Below are 25,978 nucleotides of genomic sequence, written 5' to 3'. Positions count from 1 at the left end.
AAGCATAATAATATACATTTAAGGTCCATTTACTGTAAAAAGGTATTTTAAAAATCTTCCTTCAATCCAAAGTGTAAAATCTGTTTTGTTAATTCCTCTTTACCATTCACTCGCTCGTAACATTATTTTACGGCTATGACAAATGATGCCGTTACCTCCTAGTGGTGTTTTCCTGGGTCTGATGATGCCCGTGGTAGCGGGAGGTTTAGTGGATATTAGTTTAGCTCCCTTAGATTTACCTCCCTTTGGACTGTTGGGACTTCTGTGGTCATACTCATACGCAGTCAAAACAGGTAGACAGGGTTAAGGAAAAATGTTTGTGGTTTGGCTATTGTTACAATGTTTATGCAACACTCACTTTGTAATTTTGCAAAACAACACCTACATACCATTTTTATCTGAAATTTCTATAAGTAATTGCAAAAAATTGATTTTTCAGCATCTTGTATTCTTTTCCTTCTGTTCTGGATTCAGATTTTTAAAAAAAAATTTACATGTTTATATGAAAAGTTACATTATAAATAGTGTGTGTGTTTGTAAGTTAAAAAAGGATATTTGCTGAGATAGGTAGAAACAAGACGTCAGTCTGTGTGACGATTTCCAAGTCGTGACGGACTGAGCCTACGCCCATCTCTCCCTCGACCCCAACAGCTATAGCGTACAGTTCTACATTCAGTTCCAAGCTCATTCCTGCAGCAATCTGTACAGAGATCAATCAAACAGGATTTTACTTCATATATTTAACATTCAAATGTACATTTTAAACAGAGGGAAATGGCCCTTGTTTTATTCTACAAAGGAATATTTTTGTCCTATATAAGCCTTAAAATTAGTAAATCAAGTTGTTGACGTATCTTAAGCTGCATATGAGGAAAATAATTTAATAATCATCCATTTTTCTGATAAGTGAAGCTAACCCATTTAAAAATCTACAACATGTATCAACAATAAAACAACACATACTGGTCCTGGTTTATAGACGATTCTGAGTCCAGTGGCTGGGGGCGGCTGTTTGATCCTGAACCTACAGGAGTCTACCCCCGTGTTCTTCAGGTACACAGTGTAGCAGTAGGTACACCCCTCCTTCAGTACCCCAAACTCCACCTCCTCAGGAAACAGGATCAGGCCACTCATGTGTGACAGCTGGTTCTGTCCCTTTATGGAGGCCCCAGCTACCAGGGAGGTGTTGACTTTCCTCCTCACTGGCTCCTCAACAGAAATGTACTGTAAAGATTGAGAGTATTCTGTATGTAGCACAATAAAATGCCATGTATAAGTCTTATGGTCTATATATCATCTGTATGTAAATGTGTCATCTATACATTTGCCATGAACCAATCAGATAACATAGTCTAAACAGGTAGTTTATGATTTTGACAGCTGAAAAGATGTTAATTGCTGTAATACATGCGTATATATTTTAACCAAGGGTCATTGGTTGAAAAAGATTGGTGATGATGTAAAGTAAGAGATAATTGAACATTTACTATGACTTTTATTCGGGTATTGTAGTTAAAATTACACCGATTGACCAGGTCAATAAAAAATCTGCAAAATTGAAAAAATAAAAAAATATATAATAAAAGCCGTCAACTTCATTTCTAAAAAAATTCGGATGAGAATCTAGCAATTTATTTATTATGGCCTAAGTCTTATGGTCTATATATCATCTTAATGTAAATGTGTTATCTGTACATTTGCCATGAACCAATCAGATAACATAGTCTAAACAGGTAGTTTATGTACTATGGAGGGAACCAACCTTGATATTTGGAATAGCTCCTGGTCGCCCTCCTTTGATTCCAGCTGGCAAGGGCACACGGTTTTTCCTTGGCTGACCTAAAACATTGACCTTCAGACTTCTGGTCAAGGTCAGCTGTTCATTGTCAACTTCATCCTCTCCTAAAATATAAATATGATTTACTCTTCAACCCTTATGGTTTGTAAATATCTCCTAAAATTTCCTAGTGCTGAATTAATTAAAAAGCAGTTCCTCAAGAGGCTGTTCCATTATTATGGCAGGGTAGTCAAGTTGTGATGGTAAGTCGGAGGGAGAGTCCATTCCACCTCCTGCATGTTTGGGTGTTGGATTTACTGAGCAGAAACAAGTTAAAATTCAACAAAAGTCATTTTATTATTGAAAGATGCACCTAGAAAATGTCACATCTGTCATCAGCAGTTTACGATTCTTCCTCCACGTTTTAGTTATATACTTACTTGGTCTTCCTGTTTTTTCCTTGCCAGCGTGGACGGGGGTGGGATTTTGAGGTCGGAGAGGAGCTGGTGACCCTTGACCCTCAGCGTGTGCTGGGGTAGGGTTACCAGGGCGTATCCCTCCACGAGAAGGTACGGTCTCTGTGTACACTAGAAATATAACAAAACAATTCATTACATTCAAAACAGTAACAAAATATTTTCTCTGTATGTTTGAAGTGAAGTTAAACAGAGTTAAAATTAAACCAGATTTGAAGAGTCTATATGTTGTATTTACATCTGCAGTTATATATGACATACATATACAAAGACACAAAAAGGTAATAAAATTCTAAGTTTTTGTCACTGAGAGAAAACGTTGCATGTTTTTTTAATTCTTGTTTGGGTAAAAAGAGCTGTGCTGTCCAGCTCCCATATTTTTATACATATAATGTGTGAGAAGATAATTAATGAAAATATGTGAAAGCATAAACTACATGTAGACAAGCTTGTGCTCTGAGAATTCTGGCATCAAAAATAAATCACAAGTTTTACTTTTCTTCCATTTTAGAAATTTACGAAATCAACATGTACCCCTCCAGTTTGTGACATTATCATTAAAAACTGTCTGGATTGTTTCCTTTATCAAACCAGAAAAATTTTAGCTATTTTATAACATTTTTACATTACAAACAGTCGTGCATTTTGTAATTAATTTTTAAAATTTGACTATTTCATGGCCAGAATCATATCACTTGATATCACATAAATAAATATTTATATAAAATATATGCATATATTATACATGTATTTATGTAAATTATTGGGTTTATTATTTAAAACTTTTCATATATAGACTTTGCTTTAAAAATACTATTCTTAATATTATTCTCGACTTGAATTAAATCAAGTAATCAGTTCTGAAAACTTTAAAATACCCATGGTAAGATTTAGTAACTGAATTAGCACCAAAATGAAAAAAAAAATGGTTTCAAACATAAATTTGCATGTATCACTTTAAAAAAAAAAGTGAAATATAAAAACCTGCATGGATGCAAAATAAGATGTAGCACATACATGAATAATCTGAGGACATGGAAGTATAAATCATTCTTAAAACAATGAAAACATATTGCCTCCATACTGAAAATATAGGGTTATTACGTGCCAAGTGGGGATTGTACAAAGTGAATATATAAATGAAGAAGTGAGTTGAAATTAAGGATATGGATATTTTAAAATACTGGTAAGAGAGAAATAAAAAAAATTACACTTAAAAAAAGTTGAACTAAAAAATGACAGAAATGGTAGAGAAGGGAACTTTTAAAAGATACAAAGGGAAATATAACAAAGTAAATAAAAATTTTCTTTTTTGTATATACAAACCTCCTCTTAATTCATTATCTGTATTGCAAAAATAATAAAATTCAAACTTTAATCGAATGAGTCAAAAATGTATGTAGCACATCTAAATTAATCAAGCATATTCAATGCCACTGAAAAATTGTAGATCAATTAATGCACACCCTACTTTTACATCAATAATATGATATCAAAAGCTGTTTGTCACTCCAGCACACAAACACATTGTGTAATTATTATATCATCACAGCTAAAGCAGTGATATAATGAAGCTGTTTACCTGCATAAGACAGAGGTGTGTCAGGTACATTTTTGGGGGGTAGGGTGTCCCCTGGGGACGTGCTGGACCTATCACTCTGGACTGATGTCACCGCTGCCAGTGCTATCAAAAAATGACCACAGAGCCCCATATATTTGTGCATATATGAAAGCAAAGCTTGTGTATCTTAAAGCATATAGTGAACACATATTTTCTCACTGTATTTAACTTAACTCATTGTTACACATGCAAGTGCTTCAATATTACATGAAAACCATTCCAATGTTGAAATCATTTTGAAGCATGTTTGCACACAAATTCATATTTTCTTTCAAGTCATCCATATAATTTATATACATGTACATCCTTTACCCCAAGCTTAATATGTATACAGAAATAAAAAAAAATATTGTACACAATAAACTGAGCCTTCTGAGACTATACATACATCTGGCAGGGTAGGCACTAGTGGGATAAGCGCTGGTAACAGGACTCATCTGTTGTCCACTCTGGCCGGACAGCTGACCACGAACTGCCTCCGTCCCATCCTTCCTGGGGTCCGCGGACAGTTCCCGTAAAATCTCGTCCACATCCTTTGCCTGAGTCAGCAAGAAAGCTTTCCCAAACTCGCTGTCAAAGTAGCTGGGAATCTTTTTCTTCTTCAGGGCATCCCTCCCTGATAATTCCTCGGCCACCTCTCTCTGGTCACGGTCCCAGTCTGCCTGGGTCCTCTTGGGCTGGGGGGTGGGAGGGGGGCTTGGCTCAGGTGGAGCTGTAGCTTTCTCATACAGTTCTTTTATATTGGCTAAAAAAATATATTGAAATTATATTTAGTCATTTTATAACACCATTGTGAATCTGATTTTGAAATAATTTTGCAAAAAGCAGTTGAACTTTGGTATCTTGAACATCAATAGATTTTAAATACCATGGATGTGTCCAAGTGATTTGGAAGTCCCAACTACTGATTCTTTAAGTATTTTACCCCCGATATCTTGAATCATCTAATATCTCAAAGTTTACCTTGAGTGCAAGATAACAAGATTTGACTGTGTACATATATACATGTAAGAGATATATCAAGAATATCTCCTGCATTTGCCAAATACTCTCTCACTTCCTCTGAAGTACTGTATATACATAACACAATTATTGTTAAAAATAAATTTAGCCAGTGAGAGAATGCTATTCACCAGAAGCATAGTTCTTGTCTTTGGCCTGCTGAAGCCCTATTTCCTGGAGATCTGAAGCATTGATCTTCTCCTCCTCTGTTCTTGGATCCACCACTTTCATGTAATCAGCCACCTTGTTCCTCTCTATGACATACTCAGCATATTCCCTAAGTCCAGTCTGTAACCTTAAGAAAAAGTCGATTTAGTCAGTTATGCACATGAATGAATTGATATATGTGTGATTCATTTTCACTACCATCAGGTTTTAACACAACAAAATTTATTCCTTCACTCATTAGATAAAAGACTAAAATCTATCTGCATACATCATGTAACTCATGAGATTGTACATGTACCAAGTATTTTAATATCTTCAATGCAGATTACTTGTTTTCTCCGGTATATAAACATGTAACTTACTTTTCTCTGAGTGCAGGAGACACAGGTTTATACTGAATCATCTGTCGAAGCTCCAGTGTGCTGGGACACTTCAGGATGGGAATTCTGACCTGCTGTTTGACAGCCCCACCCACAGCAAGACCTTGACCTAGATTTGTGCCGAATCTGCCACCAGGGGACTTGAACTCCTTCGGAGGCAGCGTGGTAAGGTCACGACATCTGATACCATGTGGAATGATGGACTCTTGGTCATATTTCTTGAGCCACCTGTCAGATGGACCCCCTATATATGGCTTCAGTATAGTGATACCAGTCACGCCCGGGAAGTTAGCCAGCTCGTCCTTCAGGACAGCTGTGGCAGGGCTCTGTTCTGCCATTGTTAAATACTCTGCAATGTCCTGGTACCTCATCAGCTCTGTCCCACTACCATCAGAGTGGATGATGAGGAATCTTGGGGCATGTTCCTTATAGGTGGTTAATTTCTTTTCTGGTTTGAGGAGATCTTCGTTACTAACATCTGACATCTCGTCCCCATTAACGGGGATCACCTGGAAGTCTCCATTAGATTTCACATTAAACACATTCCCTTCCATATCCACTGTTTCCACTACAACATCAGCATTGTGTCTTAAGACATATTGTAGTTCCCTCTCTGGAAGGAGCTGTTCTGTGATTTTGTCGGGGCGGGGGTAATATGTGACTGTACCCTCTGTGTCGACCTCACACCGACCACCATCCCAGTGGTGCAGCATGTAGTAACCGTCTGGAAACACGTTAATGGTGGAACCATTGCCGAAGATTGTAAGGTTTTCACTGGTGACACAGTTAAACTCCACAGTGGCATATGCTGGACATTCTACCTTCACAAACTTCACTGTCTGGGTATCAAACTCTTTTTCCATTTCTATAAAAAAAAATAAGTTTATATTATTCATATTACCTTCAAACATAATATGAAAATATTTCAACTGCATTAACAATATGTTTTCCAAGCTTATTGTTTATCATGCACAGCACTCCCCTTTCCAGATAAATCACAGTTGCTAAGTAAGTTTAGATGCTTGAAAGGATTGACACAGTATACCTATAGCATGTATATATAAATTTTAAGAATTCCTTATACGGATATAACAAATTACAGATATATCGAAGTAATTTCATAGGTCCTAGTGACTTTGTTATAACCGAGTTTTACTGTATACCTAATTCCTGGCTGTCCTCCTGGTTCATGGTGTTCTCCCTGTAGTAGGTGGTGATACGAGTTCCATCAGCATGCTCCACAATGGTGGTCCCATCCGGGTAGCTTACTGTGATCACATGGTCGTCTCTTGTAGCCATTGTCTGTCAATTATAATATGGAGACTTTTAAGACTTGGATGACGAGTAACACAAGTTGGTTATTTTTGAATAATTCATTTATAGAAGGAATTCTGTGCAATTACAGTGTTTATTAATCTTCTTTCAAAAATTCCATATTAAAGAAAAACCATTGGTGTTCTTAGTGTAGGCTGACTCAGAATGTTTTACTGGCAAACCATGCATGAAAATAATTAAAAATTTCAACTCAGTTTTCAAAATCTAATACAGGTATCATCAACCTTGATTTATATTCAATGTTCTAACTGTAATCTAGTTCCAATGACAAACCTGTAAAAGCTAACCTGATTGATAATTTCGATCAACATTCTAAAACAGTTTACCTGATTGGTCTCTGGGTCAGAGGCCACACAGATCATGACAGCCTTCAATTCCTCCATATCTCCATTTCCTTTATACATGATTTTCTCCCCTGTGGGGTATGTGGTTGTCCATGCTCCCCTCTCATCTTTGGCACTCTCAGCCCTTTGTGGTGAGGTTCCTCTTCCCTTTGGAAGCTCCCATTGTCCTGTGTGTACACTAAGAGTTCCATCAGCATACAAAACCTGCAGAAGAATAAATGCTAGGACAATTGCTAAATTTCTAATTCATATTTTTACCTTTCAGTATATATATTTAAAAGCTTTTCAAATTAATAAAGATTCCTGTTGAAGTTTCATTTTTTACTGAAAATTTTTGTGTATAGATAAAAAGCCTGTGCAAGTTTGTCTTCTTCCATAATTTATGAAAAAGGACTGAATGTCTTTTCTTATATTACCAGCACACTGGGTACTTTGTGACTTACCTCGATATTTCCGTCCTCCATCATTTTGATGACAGTTCCCTCGGAGGTCATGATTCTGGAGGTCTCCTTCAGAGCATACTTCCTACGTACCGCCTCACACTCCTGCTCCCCTTTGGTTTTGTACGGATAACTCTGTTTGACAAGCAAGCGTCTGTCATCCTCTGCTATTGGCTTCATCCCTGTCAATCAACAATTTAGATTTTTTTTTTAAATTAAAAAAACTGCAATTTTATGTTTAAGAGTAACAAGTAACAATAGGATTTGAAGAACCTAGGAATTTCAAAGATTTTATAAAAGAGGAATATTAATATTCACAAAGTCTTAAAGATAATGCTAGATGAATAAAAATAAAAATGGATAGCAATAGGTTACCTGTGTGACTCAAGGAGTCTGAAAAATCTTTTTAAATTCCCCCTTACAAAACTCCTAAATTGTAATGTTATAGTACCTACCTAGTGAGCTCTCCAGCAGATACTTGACATTAAGTCCATCAGGACAGGAGACGTACAACTGTTGGAATGGCTGCTGGATCGGCTTCTCTTCGTCTTTCTTCTCTTCCTGATCCTTCTTTTCTTCATCCTCCAGGGGCTGTAATATGGAAGAAAAAACTGACTGATCAATAACTGTAGAATAAAAAAGTACCGGTAATACTGTTTGTATGAGAAAGACATGCACATATCAGCATTGATTTCAGATAAAATTCAGAGACTTACAGTTGTGGGTGGTGGGGGTTCTGGAGTGGGGGCTCCCTTCTTGTCTCCTTTTTTGCTCTTTGTGGGGGACGGTGGGGGTCCAGGTATTGGGGTAGAAGGAGGGGGTGTGTAAGGGAGGGGCTCATATTTTTTACCTAGTGATTGTAAAAAATATTGTACATAGGAGTTATCAATAATCAAAAAGTTCAACATAACGGGTATTTAAATCAACTTCAATGAAATCTTTGTTGCCAAAAATTTAATCTGGATGTACATGTATAAGTACTAAAGAATTCTAAATAGCAGTTTATTACTGACTGATAATTTTAACTTATATTACATTTAATTTGTACTTTTTCTTGTCAAAACACTCTTACCATCCTTGGACTCCCCTGTTGCCCCATACTGGCTGAGGGATAGAGTCATTCCATCCATTAGCTGAGCTGTGATAGAACCAAATGCACTGACTGAGCTCATCTCTCCGTCAGTCTTTCCTGTTTTCTGGGCACTGCTTCCCCTCTCACCTTCAACAGTTTTGGTATCTACAGAAAATATGTCAATTTGTTAACAACAAAAATTTGAAAAATAATTTTGTCAAATATTTAAGACATGCAATACTTGTACATGTAATTAAATGCATGGATTGTAATTCATGTAAAAACAACTTAAAATGAAAAAAGGAAAGCATATATTAATCAAGAGCAAAGACACTGTGGATACATTACCATCCTTCTCCGACTTTTCGAAGTCTGCCTTCTCTTCTGTAGGAGGAAGTAACTCCTCTTCCTGATCTGATTCTTCAGTGGCTTCCTTGGGATCCAGAATGTGAACAGTAAAGTTGTGACCATCCTTCAGAACTGTGGACTTGATGCTTGTTGTTCCTGAAATACAAAAATGAAATTGATAATTTCAAAACTTTATTCTGCAAAGCTTTGAAGAATGAGGTAAAAAGTTTTTTTCATTAATGTCTCGTACTAACCTTGAACAAATTCTGTTCTCTCAGTTCTGATCTGTCCGCCATCACAAGGAAACATGGATGTGGTAATCCCAGAAACATGGATCAGTTTATTTCCTACATCATATCCTGTGAACTGCAAAAGGAAAGAACACACACATAAACAACTAGGTAAAAATTGCATTCCAAATAATTACGTATTCTACAATGCCTTTGCTATGAATTTTATTCAAACTATGCAAAATTGTGTGAATTAATGAAAAAGACCAAAGCAGATCAGAGACAATGGTAGAAAGAGAGCCGAGACCCACCGGCCAGTATCTTTCTGGGGGAGCCTCCTGCTCCGGTGGCGCCTCCTGTGGTTCTGCCTCTCTCTCCTTGGAGGATTTAGACTTGGCACTTCCTCTGGACCCAGGTCTTTTCTTCTCCTTCTCGGCTTCTTTCTCAGCCTGTATAAAAACAAAACAAAATCAGGATAACATATTCTTTAAAAACCAGAAGTCTCTGTCGAGACTGAAGCTCTACTGGATTGAACTTATAGCAAAGGAAGAGAAGAGTACTTAAGCAGCTGGGATTTGAAACTTTACAACAGCAATATATAGAATAATGATCGTTGATAAAGTCTCTTTATAGTGTAGTCTACTTGTGTGCCAAGTTATATTGAAATCAGACCAAAACTGTAGGAGGAGTAGCATTTTGAAACAATTTTACAGACATTTCAATTTTTTAACCACGGCAACACAGTTCATCAAAATTAAAATTTGATATAAAATTATGCATCTTAGTGTATTCTACTTGTGTGCCAAGTTATATTGAAATCAAAACTGTAGGAGGAATTTCTATTTTTAGTAACCACGGCAACACCGTTCATCTATATATTCTACTTGTGTGCCAAATTATACTGATATCAGACCAAAACTGTAGGTGGAGTAGCATTTTGAAAGAATTTCACAGAAATTTCTATTTTTAGTAACAACGGCAACACCGCTCATCGAAATCAAAAACCGATACACAGAATTATGTATCTTAGTGTAGTCTACTTGTGTGCCAAGTTATACTGAAATCAGACCAAAACTGTAAGAGGAGACCAAAACTGTAAGAGGAGTAGCATTTTGAAAGAATTTCACAGAAATTTCTATATTTAGTAACCACGGCAACACCGTTCATCGAAATCAAAAACCAATACACAGAATTATGTATCTTAGTGCATTCTACTTGTGTGCCAAGTTATACTGAAATCAGACCAAAACTGTAGGAGGAGTAGCATTTTGAAAGAATCTCACAGAAATTTCTATTTTTAGTAACCATGGCAACACCGTTCATCGAAATCAAAAACCGATAAACAGAATTATATATCTTAGTGCAGTCTACTTGTGTGCCAAGTTATATTGAAATCAGACCAAAACTGTAGGAGGAGTAGCATTTTGAAACAATTTTACAGACATTTCAATTTTTAGTAACCACGGCAACACAGTTCATCAAAATTAAAACTTGATACACAGAATTATGCATCTTAGTGTATTCTACTTGTGTGCCAAGTTATATTGAAATCAGACCAAAACTGTAGGAGGAGTAGCATTTTGAAACAATTTTACAGATATTTCTATTTTTAGTAACCACGGCAACACCGTTCATCTAAATCAAAAACCGATATACAGATTTATGTATCTTAGTGTATTCTACTTGTGTGCCAAATTATACTGATATCAGACCAAAACTGTAGGAGGAGTAGCATTTTGAAAGAATTTCACAGAAATTTCTATTTTTAGTAACAACGGCAACACCGCTCATCGAAATCAAAAACCGATACACAGAATTATGTATCTTAGTGTAGTCTACTTGTGTGCCAAGTTATACTGAAATCAGACCAAAACTGTAAGAGGAGTAGCATTTTGAAAGAATTTCACAGAAATTTCTATTTTTAGTAACCACGGCAACACCGTTCATCGAAATCAAAAACCAATACACAGAATTATGTATCTTAGTGTATTCTACTTGTGTGCCAAGTTATACTGAAATCAGACCAAAACTGTAGGAGGAGTAGCATTTTGAAAGAATTTCACAGAAATTTCTATTTTTAGTAACCACGGCAACACCGTTCATCGAAATCAAAAACCGATACACAGAATTATGTATCTTAGTGCAGTCTACTTGTGTGCCAAGTTATATTGAAATTAGACCAAAACTGTAGGAGGAGTAGCATTTTGAAAAATTGTTTACAGACAGACGGACAGACGGACAGACAGACAGACAGACGGACGGACGCCGGACGCATTACTATCGCATAAGCTCTTCTGGTCTCTGACCAGTAGAGCTAACAAGGTTTTGGAAATTTTGCTCAGATATCTAAAACTTTTTTTTAAATTCAAATAATACAAAGATAAATTGCATAGTTGATTTAGCAGAAAAAAATTCTTCTATATATTGAAAAACCTAGCGTTGCTAATTTAAACAGGAAATATGATCATTTGTTTACCCTTTTCTGGGCTGATCTTGCCCTCTTGGCACTCTGTGCCCTCTCCTTTTCCTCCTCCTCAGCCTTGAGGCGATCCTGCTCCTCCTTGTAGGCCTTTAAGGAGTTGGCCCTGATAAACATGTTACTGTTAGCTGAGGAGGACCTCTCCTGACTACTGCCTCTAGATTTAGGACTCTTTGAGCGACCTTAAAAGATTAATGAAAACAAGCATTAAAATATTGTTCATGTTGAGTAAAAGAAAAAAGTGATTTATGAAGAAATTTTGATTTCTAAATGGCAAGTTACATGCATTTGTGTCAAAATTTCTCTTCTTAATTTTAGCTTTCAAAAATGTAAATAAAATCTAAAATGGCATTATTTTTCATGCTAAAAGAAATTGGTATTTTATCTAATATGTCGGTGTGCATACATGAATACTTACTAGGTGATTTTCTGGGTGATTTTTTGTAATGAGATAATATTATATACTCACTGGGTGATTTTCTGGGGGACTTTTTGCCCTTTGTTGCAGCCTTTTCGGCAGCCTTAGCCGCTGCGTCCTCGTCCTGCCTCATCTTGTCTAGTTCCCGGCTCAGTAGATGAGCACTGTACTTAGCCTCCTCCTCCTGGATCCAATCAGAAATCGACTCAGCGACGTACTCCAGGTAATTCCTAATAAACAAACTCATTCATTCTACAGGTGCTTTCTTTTAAAGTTTATGTTTTCTGATGCGTATCAGTCTTCAACATTCTTTCTTTTTCAAACCCATCTATTTATTTACTTTCCCTATATACATGCCATTTTATATATTCACACTATTGTAAAGGTATACTTTATGTAACATCTTTGTCTTTAACCCTTTGTTATCTGCAAAATTATTTAATTTTTACATCAATCAATTATTCATAAAATTTCTTCTCTTCCAACTTTCATATTTACCTGAATCCTAGATTAGAGTGAAGTTCTGTGTGCCAGTCTACATGATTCTGGAATTCTGTGTTATATGGGTTATGCAGAACCACCATCATTGAGTTATCCCTCTTATTGAAGTAATGATCAATGAATGGAAGGTTGTAGCTGGCCTCCTTCAGAACCTGCAAAAATCATTATTTTAAATTAGGTTTTCTGGAGAAACTTATAGATATTATTTATGCATATCATCCATAAATTACTTGTATTAAAAAAGCTTGTCTTCAATTAAATTTAATTTCAGCTTTCTACACAGCAACAATATCACATGCTGTATACCTGTAGAAGCACGTGAGGCTCGTAATGCTCAGCGAAGCACCACTGATCCAGCACCCGTTTCTGGGCGTCCACGATTTCGTGCATGCTCTCCTCAGCTGATTTGACTGGTTCTTCCTCTGTCACCTCCTTGTCCTCCAGTTCTATGTGTCTGATCGGGTGTCCAGCATCGTCCGTCTCAAAGTGGACTACAAAAAAAACGTTCTGTAAATTGTCAATCTTGACTAAAAAGTACTTTACTTTGATTTTCTGAAGAAAACAACTTTTGTCTTATCTGCATGCATTTATATTTCCATATATTTCCATAGGACATCTACTTAAAATAATTTTTATTTTTCATATATCAAGATATATCATAGTACAATATTTTGATGAAAAACTCAGCAAATGAAAATAAATTAGTAGACTTCCATGTGTGATTTTATCCCTAGAATTGACACAGTTAGCTTGCCAAATCAATTACTTGCAAAATATAACAAATCTGCTTCATATTTGATTAATGTGTATACCCTTCTGCTTCTCTTAGTTTTAGCTATATCTTACCTGAGTTGCTGCGTGATCGTTTTCCTGCAGAACTTGACCTTGACCTGGGTCGTAGAATTCCTTTTTTGCTGTCTGCAGTTGAAGGTCGGGATCGGTCACTGCCGCTAGGACTCTTCTCCATTTCTTTGAGTTCATGAGGAGGGATAGGGGTGGGGGAGGCAGCACCTAAAAATAAACCATGACAATCAGTCAAGTGTAACTTGTCTATCATATGTAACATCAGTGTTAATGCTACATGGAAATGAGTTTGTGACACACACAAAATGGTAATGTTGCAATGTGAATTGATATATCAAACTGTGGTGTTGCACACTGTGCAATATTTACAGCCACACTACAGTGAAAGCTTAAACATGTACAAAGTTGTCAGATATAGCATGGTACTGTTTATTAAATGACTTTGAAATCAAACAACATGATTTTACTGTGTTAATTTGTTATAAATGATTTACAGATATTGATCAATGATAAATAAAATCATATTAAATTTCACTCTGCTATAATAAATAAATTTGAATTAAATAAAAAAAAAAAACCCTGAAAATACAAAGAAGATAATCTGTACAAAAAGAAATTGTGTTTTAAGAATATATTGCATATTTTAGAAACATTATATACATGTACACTGTCTACTGGTAATTTGGCAAGCATAGACAAATTTGAATTTAATAAACTGACTATTCTACAAAGTCTAGAATTTTAAGGAAAAAATACTCTATATCTAGTAAAATGACCTGGCTCAAAAGGAATATTTAGATAAAGGGAATAGGATTAGGGATGATTCAATGCTCATGGGTCAAGGGGGAAAAACTTCAAAAATTAGGTTTTATTATATTTTTTGTTGTTTGTATAATTATATTGTTTTTTTTTTAATAAATGGGAAGTTTTTACTAAAAGTTCTTCTTGAAACTGTCAGAATCTAGCAAACTACAACTGCAAATATAAACTCAAAAACAGTTTTAAAAAGAACAAATCACATGTATTAAGTAACAAATATTAAAAAGTTTTTTTTTTATATGGAAGAAAAAATCTGGAAAAACTTTAACGGAAAAAGATGGAGTGGGTAAAAAAAATACAAGGATAAATACAATAGTATAAAACAAGCTATGAACTCTATGCTTTTTTTTTTTTACTTTTGGACGATTTCTTCTTTGACCGAGACTTTCGGGGAGTACGGTCAGAATTAGGTGTAGAGGGTGGCTCCGGTGTTACATTGGGAGTTACTTCCCTTGTATCGGGGCCCGAGGAGGGGGAATCAGAAACTTCATAGTCTATCAGTTCCATGTCACTCCCTGTGAATATCAGTATTGTATGTTTGTTAATTTTTAACAAAACCTGAAAATATCTGCCGCTACACTAAACGTGCCTTAATTCATTGTAATTAACTGCATACCATTGATATCTCCGGAAAAATATCTACCTATCAAGTTTCATTAATGCCATGACTCAAAAACAAATTTTTAAAAAAAATCAAAATCAACATACAGAGAGTACCAAAAAATACAACTTTTATATTAACCTGTAAACCATTATGTTTTCAATTCAAGTTCAGAATAAAAATTTATTTGAGATAATTCATTGAGTAATTAAAAACATTTTTATTTTGTGAAACAAGCATTGCAGATTCAATCTGCATCTTATACATATTTCTTAATATTATTAAATAAATTTCTCAAAATATTTGAAAACATTATTTGAAAATGCTTTATTTACCAAATTAAAGTAAAAAAAAAAAAAAAAACAGTCTATGAATTCCTACAAAAAGTGTGCCAGCTAATGTACATAAAGAAATTGAGTTCTAGGTAAAAAAGAAAAAAATAATGAAAGTGATATTTATGAAAAATAAAAATGAAGATTTTGCAAGTTTTAATTGTGATGTTAGTTTTTATCTATTCAAATATTATTTAAAAAAAAAACAATTTAGTAAAACTGCCCTGAAAATGAAAAGAAAAACTATATGGTATATAAATGTTAGTGCCAATATGTTGGGAAACATATACACATTACATTATATACTGCTCATAATTATATTATACAAGCATTAGTGTGCATAGAAATGATATGTTTATAAAATAAAGGTCTTCATCACCAATTAAGTTGCTGCCACTATAGAGATAGTTTTTAAGGAATAAGAAGCTTTGATAATCTCTACTGCTTAAAGTGGTCCTGAATATTTGAGTATAGAAACTTTGTGTGCCCAAGAAGCAGTGTGTGTGAAGCTATAAGAGAAATTAAAATTATGTTAATATGACAAAGACTTACACTTGACAACATTTATTGTGACAGTTTGGGCACCTGATAGCATGAAAAACAAATACAATGTTACATCCAGTCCCCAACATTTACCTTCTCTAACCCACAGTGCTACTATAAATCACATTTTTATAATTTTTTTCTACACTAAAAGTTTGTGAAAATGTTTGAATACAAAAATAAAGTTCTTGTAATTTTAACTACATTAAAAAAAAACATGAAAGCTTTATTCTTGTACATAATAAAGTCATAGAATAAAAGTGATTTATAGTACATATATAAAATGAATGTTATACAGTTTATAATACATCAAGTGAAAGAAAAAGCTCTTTGATACAGCCTTCAAAACCCACAATCTCTCTTATTAAATACAATCTTTAAAATCAAACTGCAGAATTCCCAAGAGTTAATTTAAATGGTCTGCAAATGCCCCAAAGTAACTTCAAATCCTATATGTACTATTAAATACAACCTTTAACTTTAAGTATTTAAAAATTAATGAAATTTTCACAGAATCAAGAGGACAATATATATACAAGTGTAGCTAATATTAGAGGCAAGGTCAGGTCAAGATCATTACCTTTTTTCTTGACATTAGAATAAAAAATTACTGTTTCCAATCCCGATTATTAATTCAAAAGATTATGTTTTTCTTATATAAAAAGATCTTCATATTGGGCCTATATGATGATATTACTAAACTGACATGGATAATTTAAATAAAATGGATATTTTTCCTTTCCTATATACTTAAATTTTTAGGATTTATTATTATTTTTATATGGTTCAAAAATTTTTCCAATTTTCACATATAGTAAAGTTGTCACATAAAGGCACATAAAGGTACAAAATGATACAAAAACTAAAAGTTTTAACTTTCACTAAAATTTTTTACATTTTTGGCAAACCTAATCCCATTAAAAGCCAACATAGTTCAAGTATGTGTGAAAAATCCTATTTATTTGATATATTTTGAAACTTTAGTCCATATTATTAATTTAACTTACATTTGAAAATTGATACACACAATGTTATAGAGGCAATCCAGCCACAGTGGTGTGCACAGATTACCATTTCTATTTAAAGTTGTATAATTGTGATAAGGAAAGAAAAATGTGGTCTTTGAAATCTCTTACATCTAAATATATAAGAAATATAACACACATACTTTTGATTTGATATACGTGAATATGTTTGAAATCCTACTTATATACATGTAGCTAAACCTCATAATTCCCTTATAGAGTTATATGAAATCCCATTATTATTATTATGACTTATATAAACTCTTCATCAACATGTATCTCTCACTGAATACGAAAATCAATTTTTTCCTTCTATATCACAGATATTATTAATACAAAAATTTCCCATACATGAAAAGTCTTGCTGTAACAGTTTTAACTATCACTAAAATTTACATTCAAACCTAATCCCTTTCCCCTAAATCAAGAAAATATTATTAGCCATCAGTACACACAGAATTGATACGCACAATAACAATCCAGCCACAGCAGTGTGCACAGATGACATTTGTGCTTGAAATGCAGTCACTCATGTGCAATGATCCAATTAGATATCATAAATTCAACACACAATGATTTGATATACGTGAATGTGTTTACAATCTTTTCCATTCCATACATTAATATTAAAAATATCCATAACCTTTGCAGTATTTAAATACTTTTTTTAAGATAGTATATAAATACCGATTCAAATAATTCAGATTAATTCTAATTTCCTATTTCTACTTCTGCTTTATATTATCTTCCACATGGCCCATGCACAAACATGTAAATGATTATCACTCTATACATCCCCAAATAATTATTAAAATCTAGTTCTACAAGATACCATATAAATTGTTTTCTAAGTATTTCATGTATCATATTAAATTAAACACTAAATGATTATAAATATGACTCTTAGTCCTAAACAGAGATTTACCGTAAATATTAGAATACCTATATTATAAGTAAAATCTAGTTTCCCTAATCCCAGTACAAGGTTAATGTGTATTCCCATTTGAAATATATATTTTCGTTTGGTGACCCTTAACATTTGTAAATCAATTTTGATTGGCCAATCCTTACCTGACCTCTCCTCTGATGGGGTCAGCATTAACTCCTCTGTGGAGGTCTTTTCATGCTTTGGGATCATTCCCTTAAAGAAGGGATAAGGGTCATCCCATGGGATTGCTGAGTGGTGTAATCCCTCACTATCCCGTGTGATGATAAAACCATTGGGATCAGTGCTGGATATGTCCATACACTCAAACACAAACTGCTTAAAGGCTCTGTCAATCTCTGTAATCAAAACATACAGATGGTCAGATAACTGTGATGGAAGGAAATGACAGCCATCTTAACCATTAGACATTTTAATATATTTGTGAACAAGTAGCATGTGCAAGAAATCTAGTGAGGATGCCCTCCACTTGTAATTTCACAAAATCTTAAGTAAAATATTTACCTGATTGAGAAAGGCCGTCAGTGGCACAGAAATGTATGAGCTCCTGGAGCCGAGCTGCCCGTTCTTTAGCCTCAGCACTAGTGGGACGTGGTAGATTTATCAGAGTCTGGAAGGGAAGCTTCTTCAGCATTTCTTTCTCCACTTCCTGGGGATTGAATCCATAAATAGTCTTCAAATGATTGGTACGGATACAAATGTCATCATGAATATTCATAAGGAGAGGCTGATTGGGGGTATCTGGGGGCCTCTCTGGTAAATCAAAGATGTCTGACAGCATCTAAAAATAAAAAAACAAAATACATAACTTTCTCTTATTACAAATATTCAAATGTAACTGATAAAGTGTGAGTCACATGATTATGATGAATCTCGTACATTGTGTTCCTCCTCTGACAGGGCCAGTTTGAAGGCCATGCTGCTGATGTGAGCCACCAAGTTTGAGTTGAGTCCATCAGCTCTTTTGGGTGGGAGCTGTTCACTGGGTGGATCACTTCCTTCATCTGTAGCAACTACCTACATAACACAGCAAAAACATTAAATTTAGTCATTGCTTAAAAAAATAGCTATTAAGGGAGAAAAAATAATCATGACTTAAAATTAATCATCAAAGGGAGGAAACTCTTATGAGTTTCCATCTATTTCCTACTCTCCATCAATATCTGTATTGTACATGTATTTTTTACTACAACAAAATAATTATATATGTTCAAATGAGTTGTTTTTTTACATAAAAAAATTCTTTTATGGGACAGTATGCTTTCATTCATTTCTATTTGATTCCAGTACAACTACTACACTAACCTGTTCCAGCATGCAGTGCATCATGAGAGGAATGCTGGCACTTTCCTGGGGGATACAGTTCATCAGGTCATTATAATATCTCATATCTACCTCAGCCTTGACCTCCATCTGATCCCCGTGAATGGAGGGGAGACTGGCAGGGGCGGTGGTTTGTAGGGGGGTGGGGGCAGCAGAAACTGCAGGCTTCTCCTCTATTGTGTAAGGAATTTGATATTTTTAAGATATATTTTCATTTCGAATGTAGTTTAATCAAACATAAAATAGGAATTCATTCAGTAAATATGAGATTGAAGAATAATTAATTTTCTCCTATCTTTTGGTTAAAGCAGTCTTAGCTATCAATATTTGTTTTTAACATTTTTAACAGGCCTAACTTTTGTTGTAATGCAAACAAATTCTTTTCACATGCATTAGAAATATATAGATCTGAGAGTTTCATAACTTTCTTTTACTCACTAAAATTTTCACTGTATTTTAATAAAGCAATCATCTTGACACATTTTGATCCTATGTACCTTGGGTCTGGGCTGTTTCCCCAGGGACAGGAACATGTATAAGCTTCAGGTTCTCTAGATAGGTCTGGTACTGTCGCCTGGCATCAATCAAGTCATAGATCATACAGGCTATGTCCTCAAACAGGGCTGTCCCTAGATTATTCTGAAAACACAACATGTATATTAGACTGGAACTTCCACAGATCAAATCATTCCAATGTACCACCTATGACAGAGAAGTAGACAGACGAGAGGAAGCCTACCTTCTGTTCTGGATCTTCCAGATTTTCGGGTACGATGAGGTTCTTGACTTCGTAGTCTTTCCTGGCGACGTTATGGAGGTTGCTGCCGTCCGCTGGCTTCTGTAACAACAGTAGGATGTCCTTCCAGAACTGCTTCAATTCCTTCTTCAGTTTCTGCTTCTTGGCTCTTTCTGCTTCATCCAGAGCTATAACATAAACCAAACGATCAATGTAGTCTGGTCCTGATCCACTGCAGTGTAGGTCAGAGAAAAGGTGTACATATTGAGCATCTTCATTTGAAAATGTCAATTTAATATATGCTACTTCCTGATGACCATCATTTTTTCCTTAATTAACATATTCTTGCATAGTGACCAGGTTGTAATAAAAATTTACAAAATTGATACATGTCTACTTCAGGGACCTTTCTGAGAATACAATGTTAAATTACACTAGACTGAATAAAATTCTTAGAATCAATGAAATGCTTTAAATATAAATACAATGCACTGTCACACAGAAAACATTGTATCAATAAATACTGCTGTACAAAAAACCTTCACCCTGTGTGTTTTATGTTGTAATCCAAGTAAATGGACTAGAAAACCCATATACCTACCCAGTGTTTTTTCATCCTTCTCCACGTCAGGAATCTCTGGCTTCTCAAACCTGGAGTAATCCTGGGAGCTGATCTTAATGATGGAATCCACGGTGATTCCGAGCTCAGATAGGTAGGCAATCAGATGGGGATTATTGTAGCCATACACAACCACGTAGTGCTGAGCTCCGTCATCTGGCTCATCATCTATAAATAGTACAGAAATGTGGTGTATATGACAATTAATCATATTCTGGAAAAAGACACACTTCAGGATTCTTCAAAATAAGTATCTTAGTTACCAAGCCGAGAAAAATATTTGTACTTAATAAGATCAAAGTTAGAGACAGCTTATCTTACAAGCTAATAGCATGAGCAACTCATTGAACTTAAATCTTTTTAAAAATATTTTCAAATAAAGATATATATCCAAAAACTCTCTTTTTTCCCTTGCAGAATTGAAAGAAAAAAAATACCTATATATTTTCCTTCATCATCTTCTTCCCCTCTCTTCCTCAGTTTTGACCCTTCCTTAGCAGAGGGAGGTTCAGGGGTTTTCTTCCCTCCCCCTTTGCCCTTCCCAGCAGACTTTGGTTTGTCTTTTCCTCCTCCTTTTCCCTTATCCTTATCACTCCCCTGTTAGAAGCACAGATTAGTTAATTTAGACTCTGAATGAGTTTTATTTTGTGTATTTCACACTGAAAATTTTTACAGTATGTAGAAAAACATTGATTAAAATTCCATATCAAAATTGTGCATATATATTATAATTTATACTCAATACATGTGTCTTGCATAAATGGAAAATTCCAGGAAATTTAATTTCAGGATATATTATTTCATTAAATATTATTGTCGTACATGTATTGTATAATTGTGTGCCTGAAAATTTAATCATATATACAACAATTTTAAAAAGACAAAATTTCCAAAGCATATCAGGGACAAAAAAGGAAAACAATATTATAATCATGCACAAAAGTAAATGCTTTCAGAAAACATTCAGTGTTTTTTTTTTTTTTTCCTCTTTTTCAACTTTTTTGGAATAAATTTGGATTTTGTGAGGGAGCCCTCTTTTTAATTATCTTCGAAAAGTTAATTGTTACCAGAGACAATCTGATCATGAAATCAACTTGTCCAGGAAAATTAGAAGTAAATATCGGTATATGCTTTTTACGCAATTTGCACTATCTTTAATAGAATCATTCACTTTATCAATTTATCAAATTATCAATTTAGTCTTTAAGCTGATGTCTGATGAGTGATGATGATTATGGAAAAGCATTCATTTTCCTTTTTTTTATATTTATTTTTTACAAAACAGATAAGTAGTACTATGTACAATATTGTTTGAAAAGCTATGTGATATGGAAGGATATTTATAGTACAAAGGGGAATACTTTTGGATATAGTTAGTACACAATTTGGGTCTAAATGACCACTAACAATATGAAAATGTAAATCCTGTCTTACAAGATAAACATTATGTTGGTGATTAAGCTATAACCTTTGGTGATTGTATAATTAAAGCATGCAGTTATTTGTGCAAGTATTGCTCCAACTACATTTGTAGGCAGATATAATTTAAATGTGTTAAATATTATAAGATTTGTGCAATAAATTTTACTGTAATCATTTCCTATAAATCAATTTATTTCTTGTGTTTTTTTTTTTTTTCTTAATCTAAACAAACCTTAAAAATAAGAACAAAATTCTACTTAAAATCATTATTGGTGCAGAGTAGAAATTATAATAAAAAAAGGTTTACGAACAGAAATTATACTTCACCTTCTTTTTCTTACCACCTTGACCCTGCTGTTTATAATGTATAGAGTCATGTTACAGTGCAAGTGTTAACTCTCAACTAAACATGACAACATTAATTTTCAAAACTTTACATACACATACATTTAATATTTGACATGCATTTCTAGAGACATTATTACATGCACAATAATTCACATTCAATGTGTTTATTACCAAATTAAAACAGGTGAGTGACATGCACTATTTGTACATAAAATATTCCACAGCTCACTGCATTCTATTAATCAAGCTAACTGCACAACTGACAACAAATGTATGACTTTCTTGTTTCAAAGGAGGACATTCAAGTATCATGTTATGGCTAATGGACATTCAATGCATTGACTATACAGTACTATTGTATATGTTTATATCATCAAACATTTTCACCACCTCCTACTAGCTTACCTGGTCAGGATTATCCCTCTAGCATGAGGCAACAAAAAAAATTATTTTTGGAAATTAATTTTCATCATTAATATAATACCTTACAACTAAATGCTTAAAAAAATGGATTATGTTTTTTTTTTTTGGTACTTTTTCTCTTTTTTTCCAAGTTAAAGTTGTCCTTGTTACAAACTGGTGCATATTTTATATTAGAATTTTTCATTAATCTGCATGTTTAATTCAGTGCCATAACATTTCAATCATGGTTACAGTGTACATTGTGACTTGTGCATCTCTTACAAACACTCACCTTCTTCTCAGTTTCTCTACGCCTTAGATCATTTGCCTTGATTGACAGCAGTTTGAACTTGATAAGTCTGGCCAAGAGGGGTAATGGAATTTCCTCTCCATTATCAAGATGTATCTTGCAAGGTTCACACACTTCAAAATGCTGGGGAACTTCTTTTGGTTTCTTTCCTTTGGGGTTTCCTAACTCTCTGACCTAAAAATAAAAATTTCAAGTTAATTTTCACATGAACTTTAACTAAAAATATTTTCTTGGAAATTTGATTGAAGAAATCAATAACATAATAATGGATAAGAAGAACCTAGATTGAAACTTTAAAATACAATGTAAATATCTTTTTTAATCCCTGAACGTGTCCTTGCAAAGTGTGATATGAAAAGAAACTATGAGAAGGGAAGAACTTATTTGGAAGATGAAACAATATCAATATGTATATCAGGAACATTATGAAATAATGAGCTTTTTTGAATAGATGCAAGATAAAACAACGTAATTAACATATTGTCACCAGTCTTAAAATGGAGGATATTAAACAGTCACTTCATTTGTTACCTCAGCCTCCAATTGCTCCTTGGAGATAACACTGAAGAGTCTTCTAGACCCTGCAGCAATAGTAGCCCCAAGTATGTCAATCCATGTGTAATCATCAGGTTTTTCACCAACAACAAATGCCACATTAGCTTTCCAACTCTCCTACACAATAAATTAAAATAAACAAAATTAAATAGGCTCATTACATTCACATAATAATCAAATACACATTTGTGCAACGTTTATTTATGAAGCAATCGTACCTCATCAAAAGTAGCGGCAAGAAGTGGTTGTTCCCATTTCGCACCTCCCTGTCCCGACCCACTCTTTACTCTCTTCCCTGCTTTCGACATATTTCTTAATTATTGCCAGAACAAAGGGAAATCGCACCTTTACATTCCCTCTACGATTCTGCCGCCATATATATGTTTAGAAGGTTGCTACGAGAAGTAAGCATGCGCGAAATTATCGTTTCCGGTCTAAGGCATGCCTAAAGTGCGTTGATACGCAAAAAGAATGATGTTTAAGTTGAATTCGTAATTTATTCAATATATCTCAGAAGATAAATTTGCATTTTTTTAAAATTGTGTTTTTTAAATTGATAGCCTCTTTGTAACGTGAAGCAGAATGCGCTATATAGATATTTTCTTATTTAAAAAAGATTATTTGAAATTATATCTTATCATTTTATTCTTGTTTTATTTTGAATATATTTTTTTACTTATATAAATTATACATACGCAATAAAAATCTTATTTGAAGTTTGAAGAAATTATTTGAAGACGCGCGTTTTTTTTCTTCTGCGTTATTTAGTAGCGTCCTATATGCAAATCCCCAAGGTGTTCCGATGTTTGCAAAACGAAAGTAGCCAAACACGAGTGTTGTCTGTTGACTTGTTACTTAAGATGCTTGTGTCCCTATGTAATCCCCTCAAAAATACAGGGATTCAGCGAACAGTACATGTGTTTAAACGCTCTACATCGAGTCTATCATCGCAGGCTATAATGTACTCTAAACAAGGAGATCCGAACTCTGTACTCTATCTGCAGAACTGTCAGACACCGCAAGCACTGAAAGACAATGAAGTGCTGGTGAAAATGAAAATGGCTCCAATAAATCCATCTGATATCAACGTGATCGAAGGAACCTACCATATGCTACCAGAACTTCCAGCTGTCTGTGGGAACGAGGGGGTCGGAGAGGTTTTGAGTGTAGGGAAAGGTGTGTCTGCCTTCAGTCCTGGAGACTGGGTAATCCCTGCAGGAACTGGGTTTGGAACCTGGAGGAACTTCGCAGTGTCCACCCAAGACATGCTGAGGAAGGTTCCAAATGATGTACCTGCAATCAGTGCTGCCACAATTATGGTCAATCCTTGCACAGCTTACCGAATGCTGAAGGACTTTGTCTGTTTGCATGAAGGTGACTGTGTGATTCAGAATGGAGCAAATAGTGCTGTTGGTCAGTCTGTTATACAGATAGCGAAGGAGTGGGGATACCAAACTATCAATGTTGTACGAAACAGACCAGATTATGATCAACTGGCAGAGTACCTCAAAAGTTTAGGAGCTAACCATGTGGTCACAGAGGAGTTTTCTCGATCTCATCAAATGAGAGACTTGGTCAAATCAATGTCATCTCCCCCAAAGTTAGCATTCAACACAGTAGGAGGTGATAGTGCAACCAATCTTCTCAAACATTTGGACAGCAAAGGTGTGATGGTGACTTATGGAGGAATGTCCAAAAAACCAGTGGTGGTGTCCACAGGGGCCCTCATATTTAAGAGGGTGAGGCTCACAGGCTATTGGAATGCTAAGTGGGTGCTAGAAAACAAGGAAAACCCAGAACTTGTGAGGATGTTTGATGATCTTTTTGACTTAGTCAGAGAAGGCAAACTTTTGCCACCAGCCTCAGAAACTTTTTCTCTGTCCGACTTCAAGCAAGCAGTCAAATCTTCTCTGGAGGGATATAAAGGAAGCAAGAAAATTTTTCTCATGGATGACTCTTCCTCATGATATTATTATTTAAATAGTAACTATAGTAGTATATATTAGTAAGATATTTAATGTGCCAAGTCATAATTATAAAGTACTGTTTAGGAATATACTGTAATAAAAATTACTCAAGTAAAATTCTTGATTTTAATAAGAACATATGTAACAGAGACAATTTCATGCCTGTACTGGGGATTGAACCTGTGGTCTCTGGCATGCCAGTCCAGTGCTCTTACAATTGAGCTAAAGGGTTCACCCACTAGCCCAAACTAGTAGGAAGCCATGTATCTGACACTACAACATTGCCCCCCTCCAGAGAATATGTCCTCATCTCTTTCGGAGTGACGAAACCTGTGGGGCAAAGGTCTAGCTAAGGGACAATCATTCTCACCCGCCTGAGGACACCTGGGTCCCAAATGTAAGAGAGAGTTTTGTGCTTCTGCAGGGGATTGAACCTAGGGCCTCTGGCTTGCCAGTCCAGTGCTCTTACAATTAACGTAAAGGGTTTACCCACTAGCCCAAGCTAGTAAGAGGCCTTGTATCTGACACTACCACAATTATATTCATACTGTAGAGAGACACAGTGGCTGTCATTGTGTCCAAAATTAGTATCAAAATTAACATATAAGCCTATCAATTTTACAATGACTCTAGAC

The 25,978-nt window shown here is 34.7% G+C and overlaps 2 protein-coding genes across 2 annotated transcripts; one reads left to right on the top strand and one right to left on the bottom strand.

Annotated features, from left to right (window-relative positions):
* Positions 1-1,975: 1,975 nt before the first annotated feature.
* Positions 1,976-23,765, bottom strand: LOC134278899 (sperm-associated antigen 17-like). The gene is made up of 34 exons (XM_062761199.1): positions 23,595-23,765; positions 23,353-23,493; positions 22,804-22,995; positions 22,089-22,115; positions 20,777-20,936; positions 20,322-20,507; positions 19,724-19,908; positions 19,482-19,623; positions 18,967-19,157; positions 18,541-18,678; positions 18,166-18,442; positions 17,787-17,999; positions 15,700-15,732; positions 14,571-14,729; positions 13,438-13,602; positions 12,898-13,082; positions 12,589-12,743; positions 12,142-12,320; positions 11,670-11,854; positions 9,505-9,642; positions 9,218-9,329; positions 8,964-9,119; positions 8,616-8,780; positions 8,260-8,393; positions 7,999-8,134; positions 7,547-7,725; positions 7,086-7,307; positions 6,588-6,726; positions 5,407-6,289; positions 5,008-5,171; positions 4,263-4,619; positions 3,836-3,937; positions 2,218-2,364; positions 1,976-2,094 (listed from the first exon to the last, which is right to left on the bottom strand). Exons 1-34 carry the CDS (start codon positions 23,682-23,684, stop codon positions 1,976-1,978), a joined length of 6,156 nt encoding a protein of 2,051 aa, XP_062617183.1. The 5' UTR covers positions 23,685-23,765.
* A 453-nt stretch (positions 23,766-24,218) lies between these two features.
* LOC134278893 (enoyl-[acyl-carrier-protein] reductase, mitochondrial-like) lies at positions 24,219-25,434 on the top strand. The gene has a single exon (XM_062761193.1). The coding sequence runs from the start codon at positions 24,237-24,239 to the stop codon at positions 25,341-25,343; it is 1,107 nt and encodes a 368-aa protein (XP_062617177.1). The 5' UTR covers positions 24,219-24,236; the 3' UTR covers positions 25,344-25,434.
* Positions 25,435-25,978: the final 544 nt, after the last annotated feature.

The sequence above is a fragment of the Saccostrea cucullata genome, unplaced genomic scaffold (genome assembly GCF_032062105.1).
Source record: "Saccostrea cucullata isolate Sc308-1 unplaced genomic scaffold, CSIRO_AGI_Scuc_v1 ctg1817, whole genome shotgun sequence".
Taxonomy (NCBI): Eukaryota; Metazoa; Mollusca; class Bivalvia; order Ostreida; family Ostreidae; genus Saccostrea; species Saccostrea cuccullata.
This window is presented reverse-complemented; position numbering and strand designations above follow the sequence as displayed.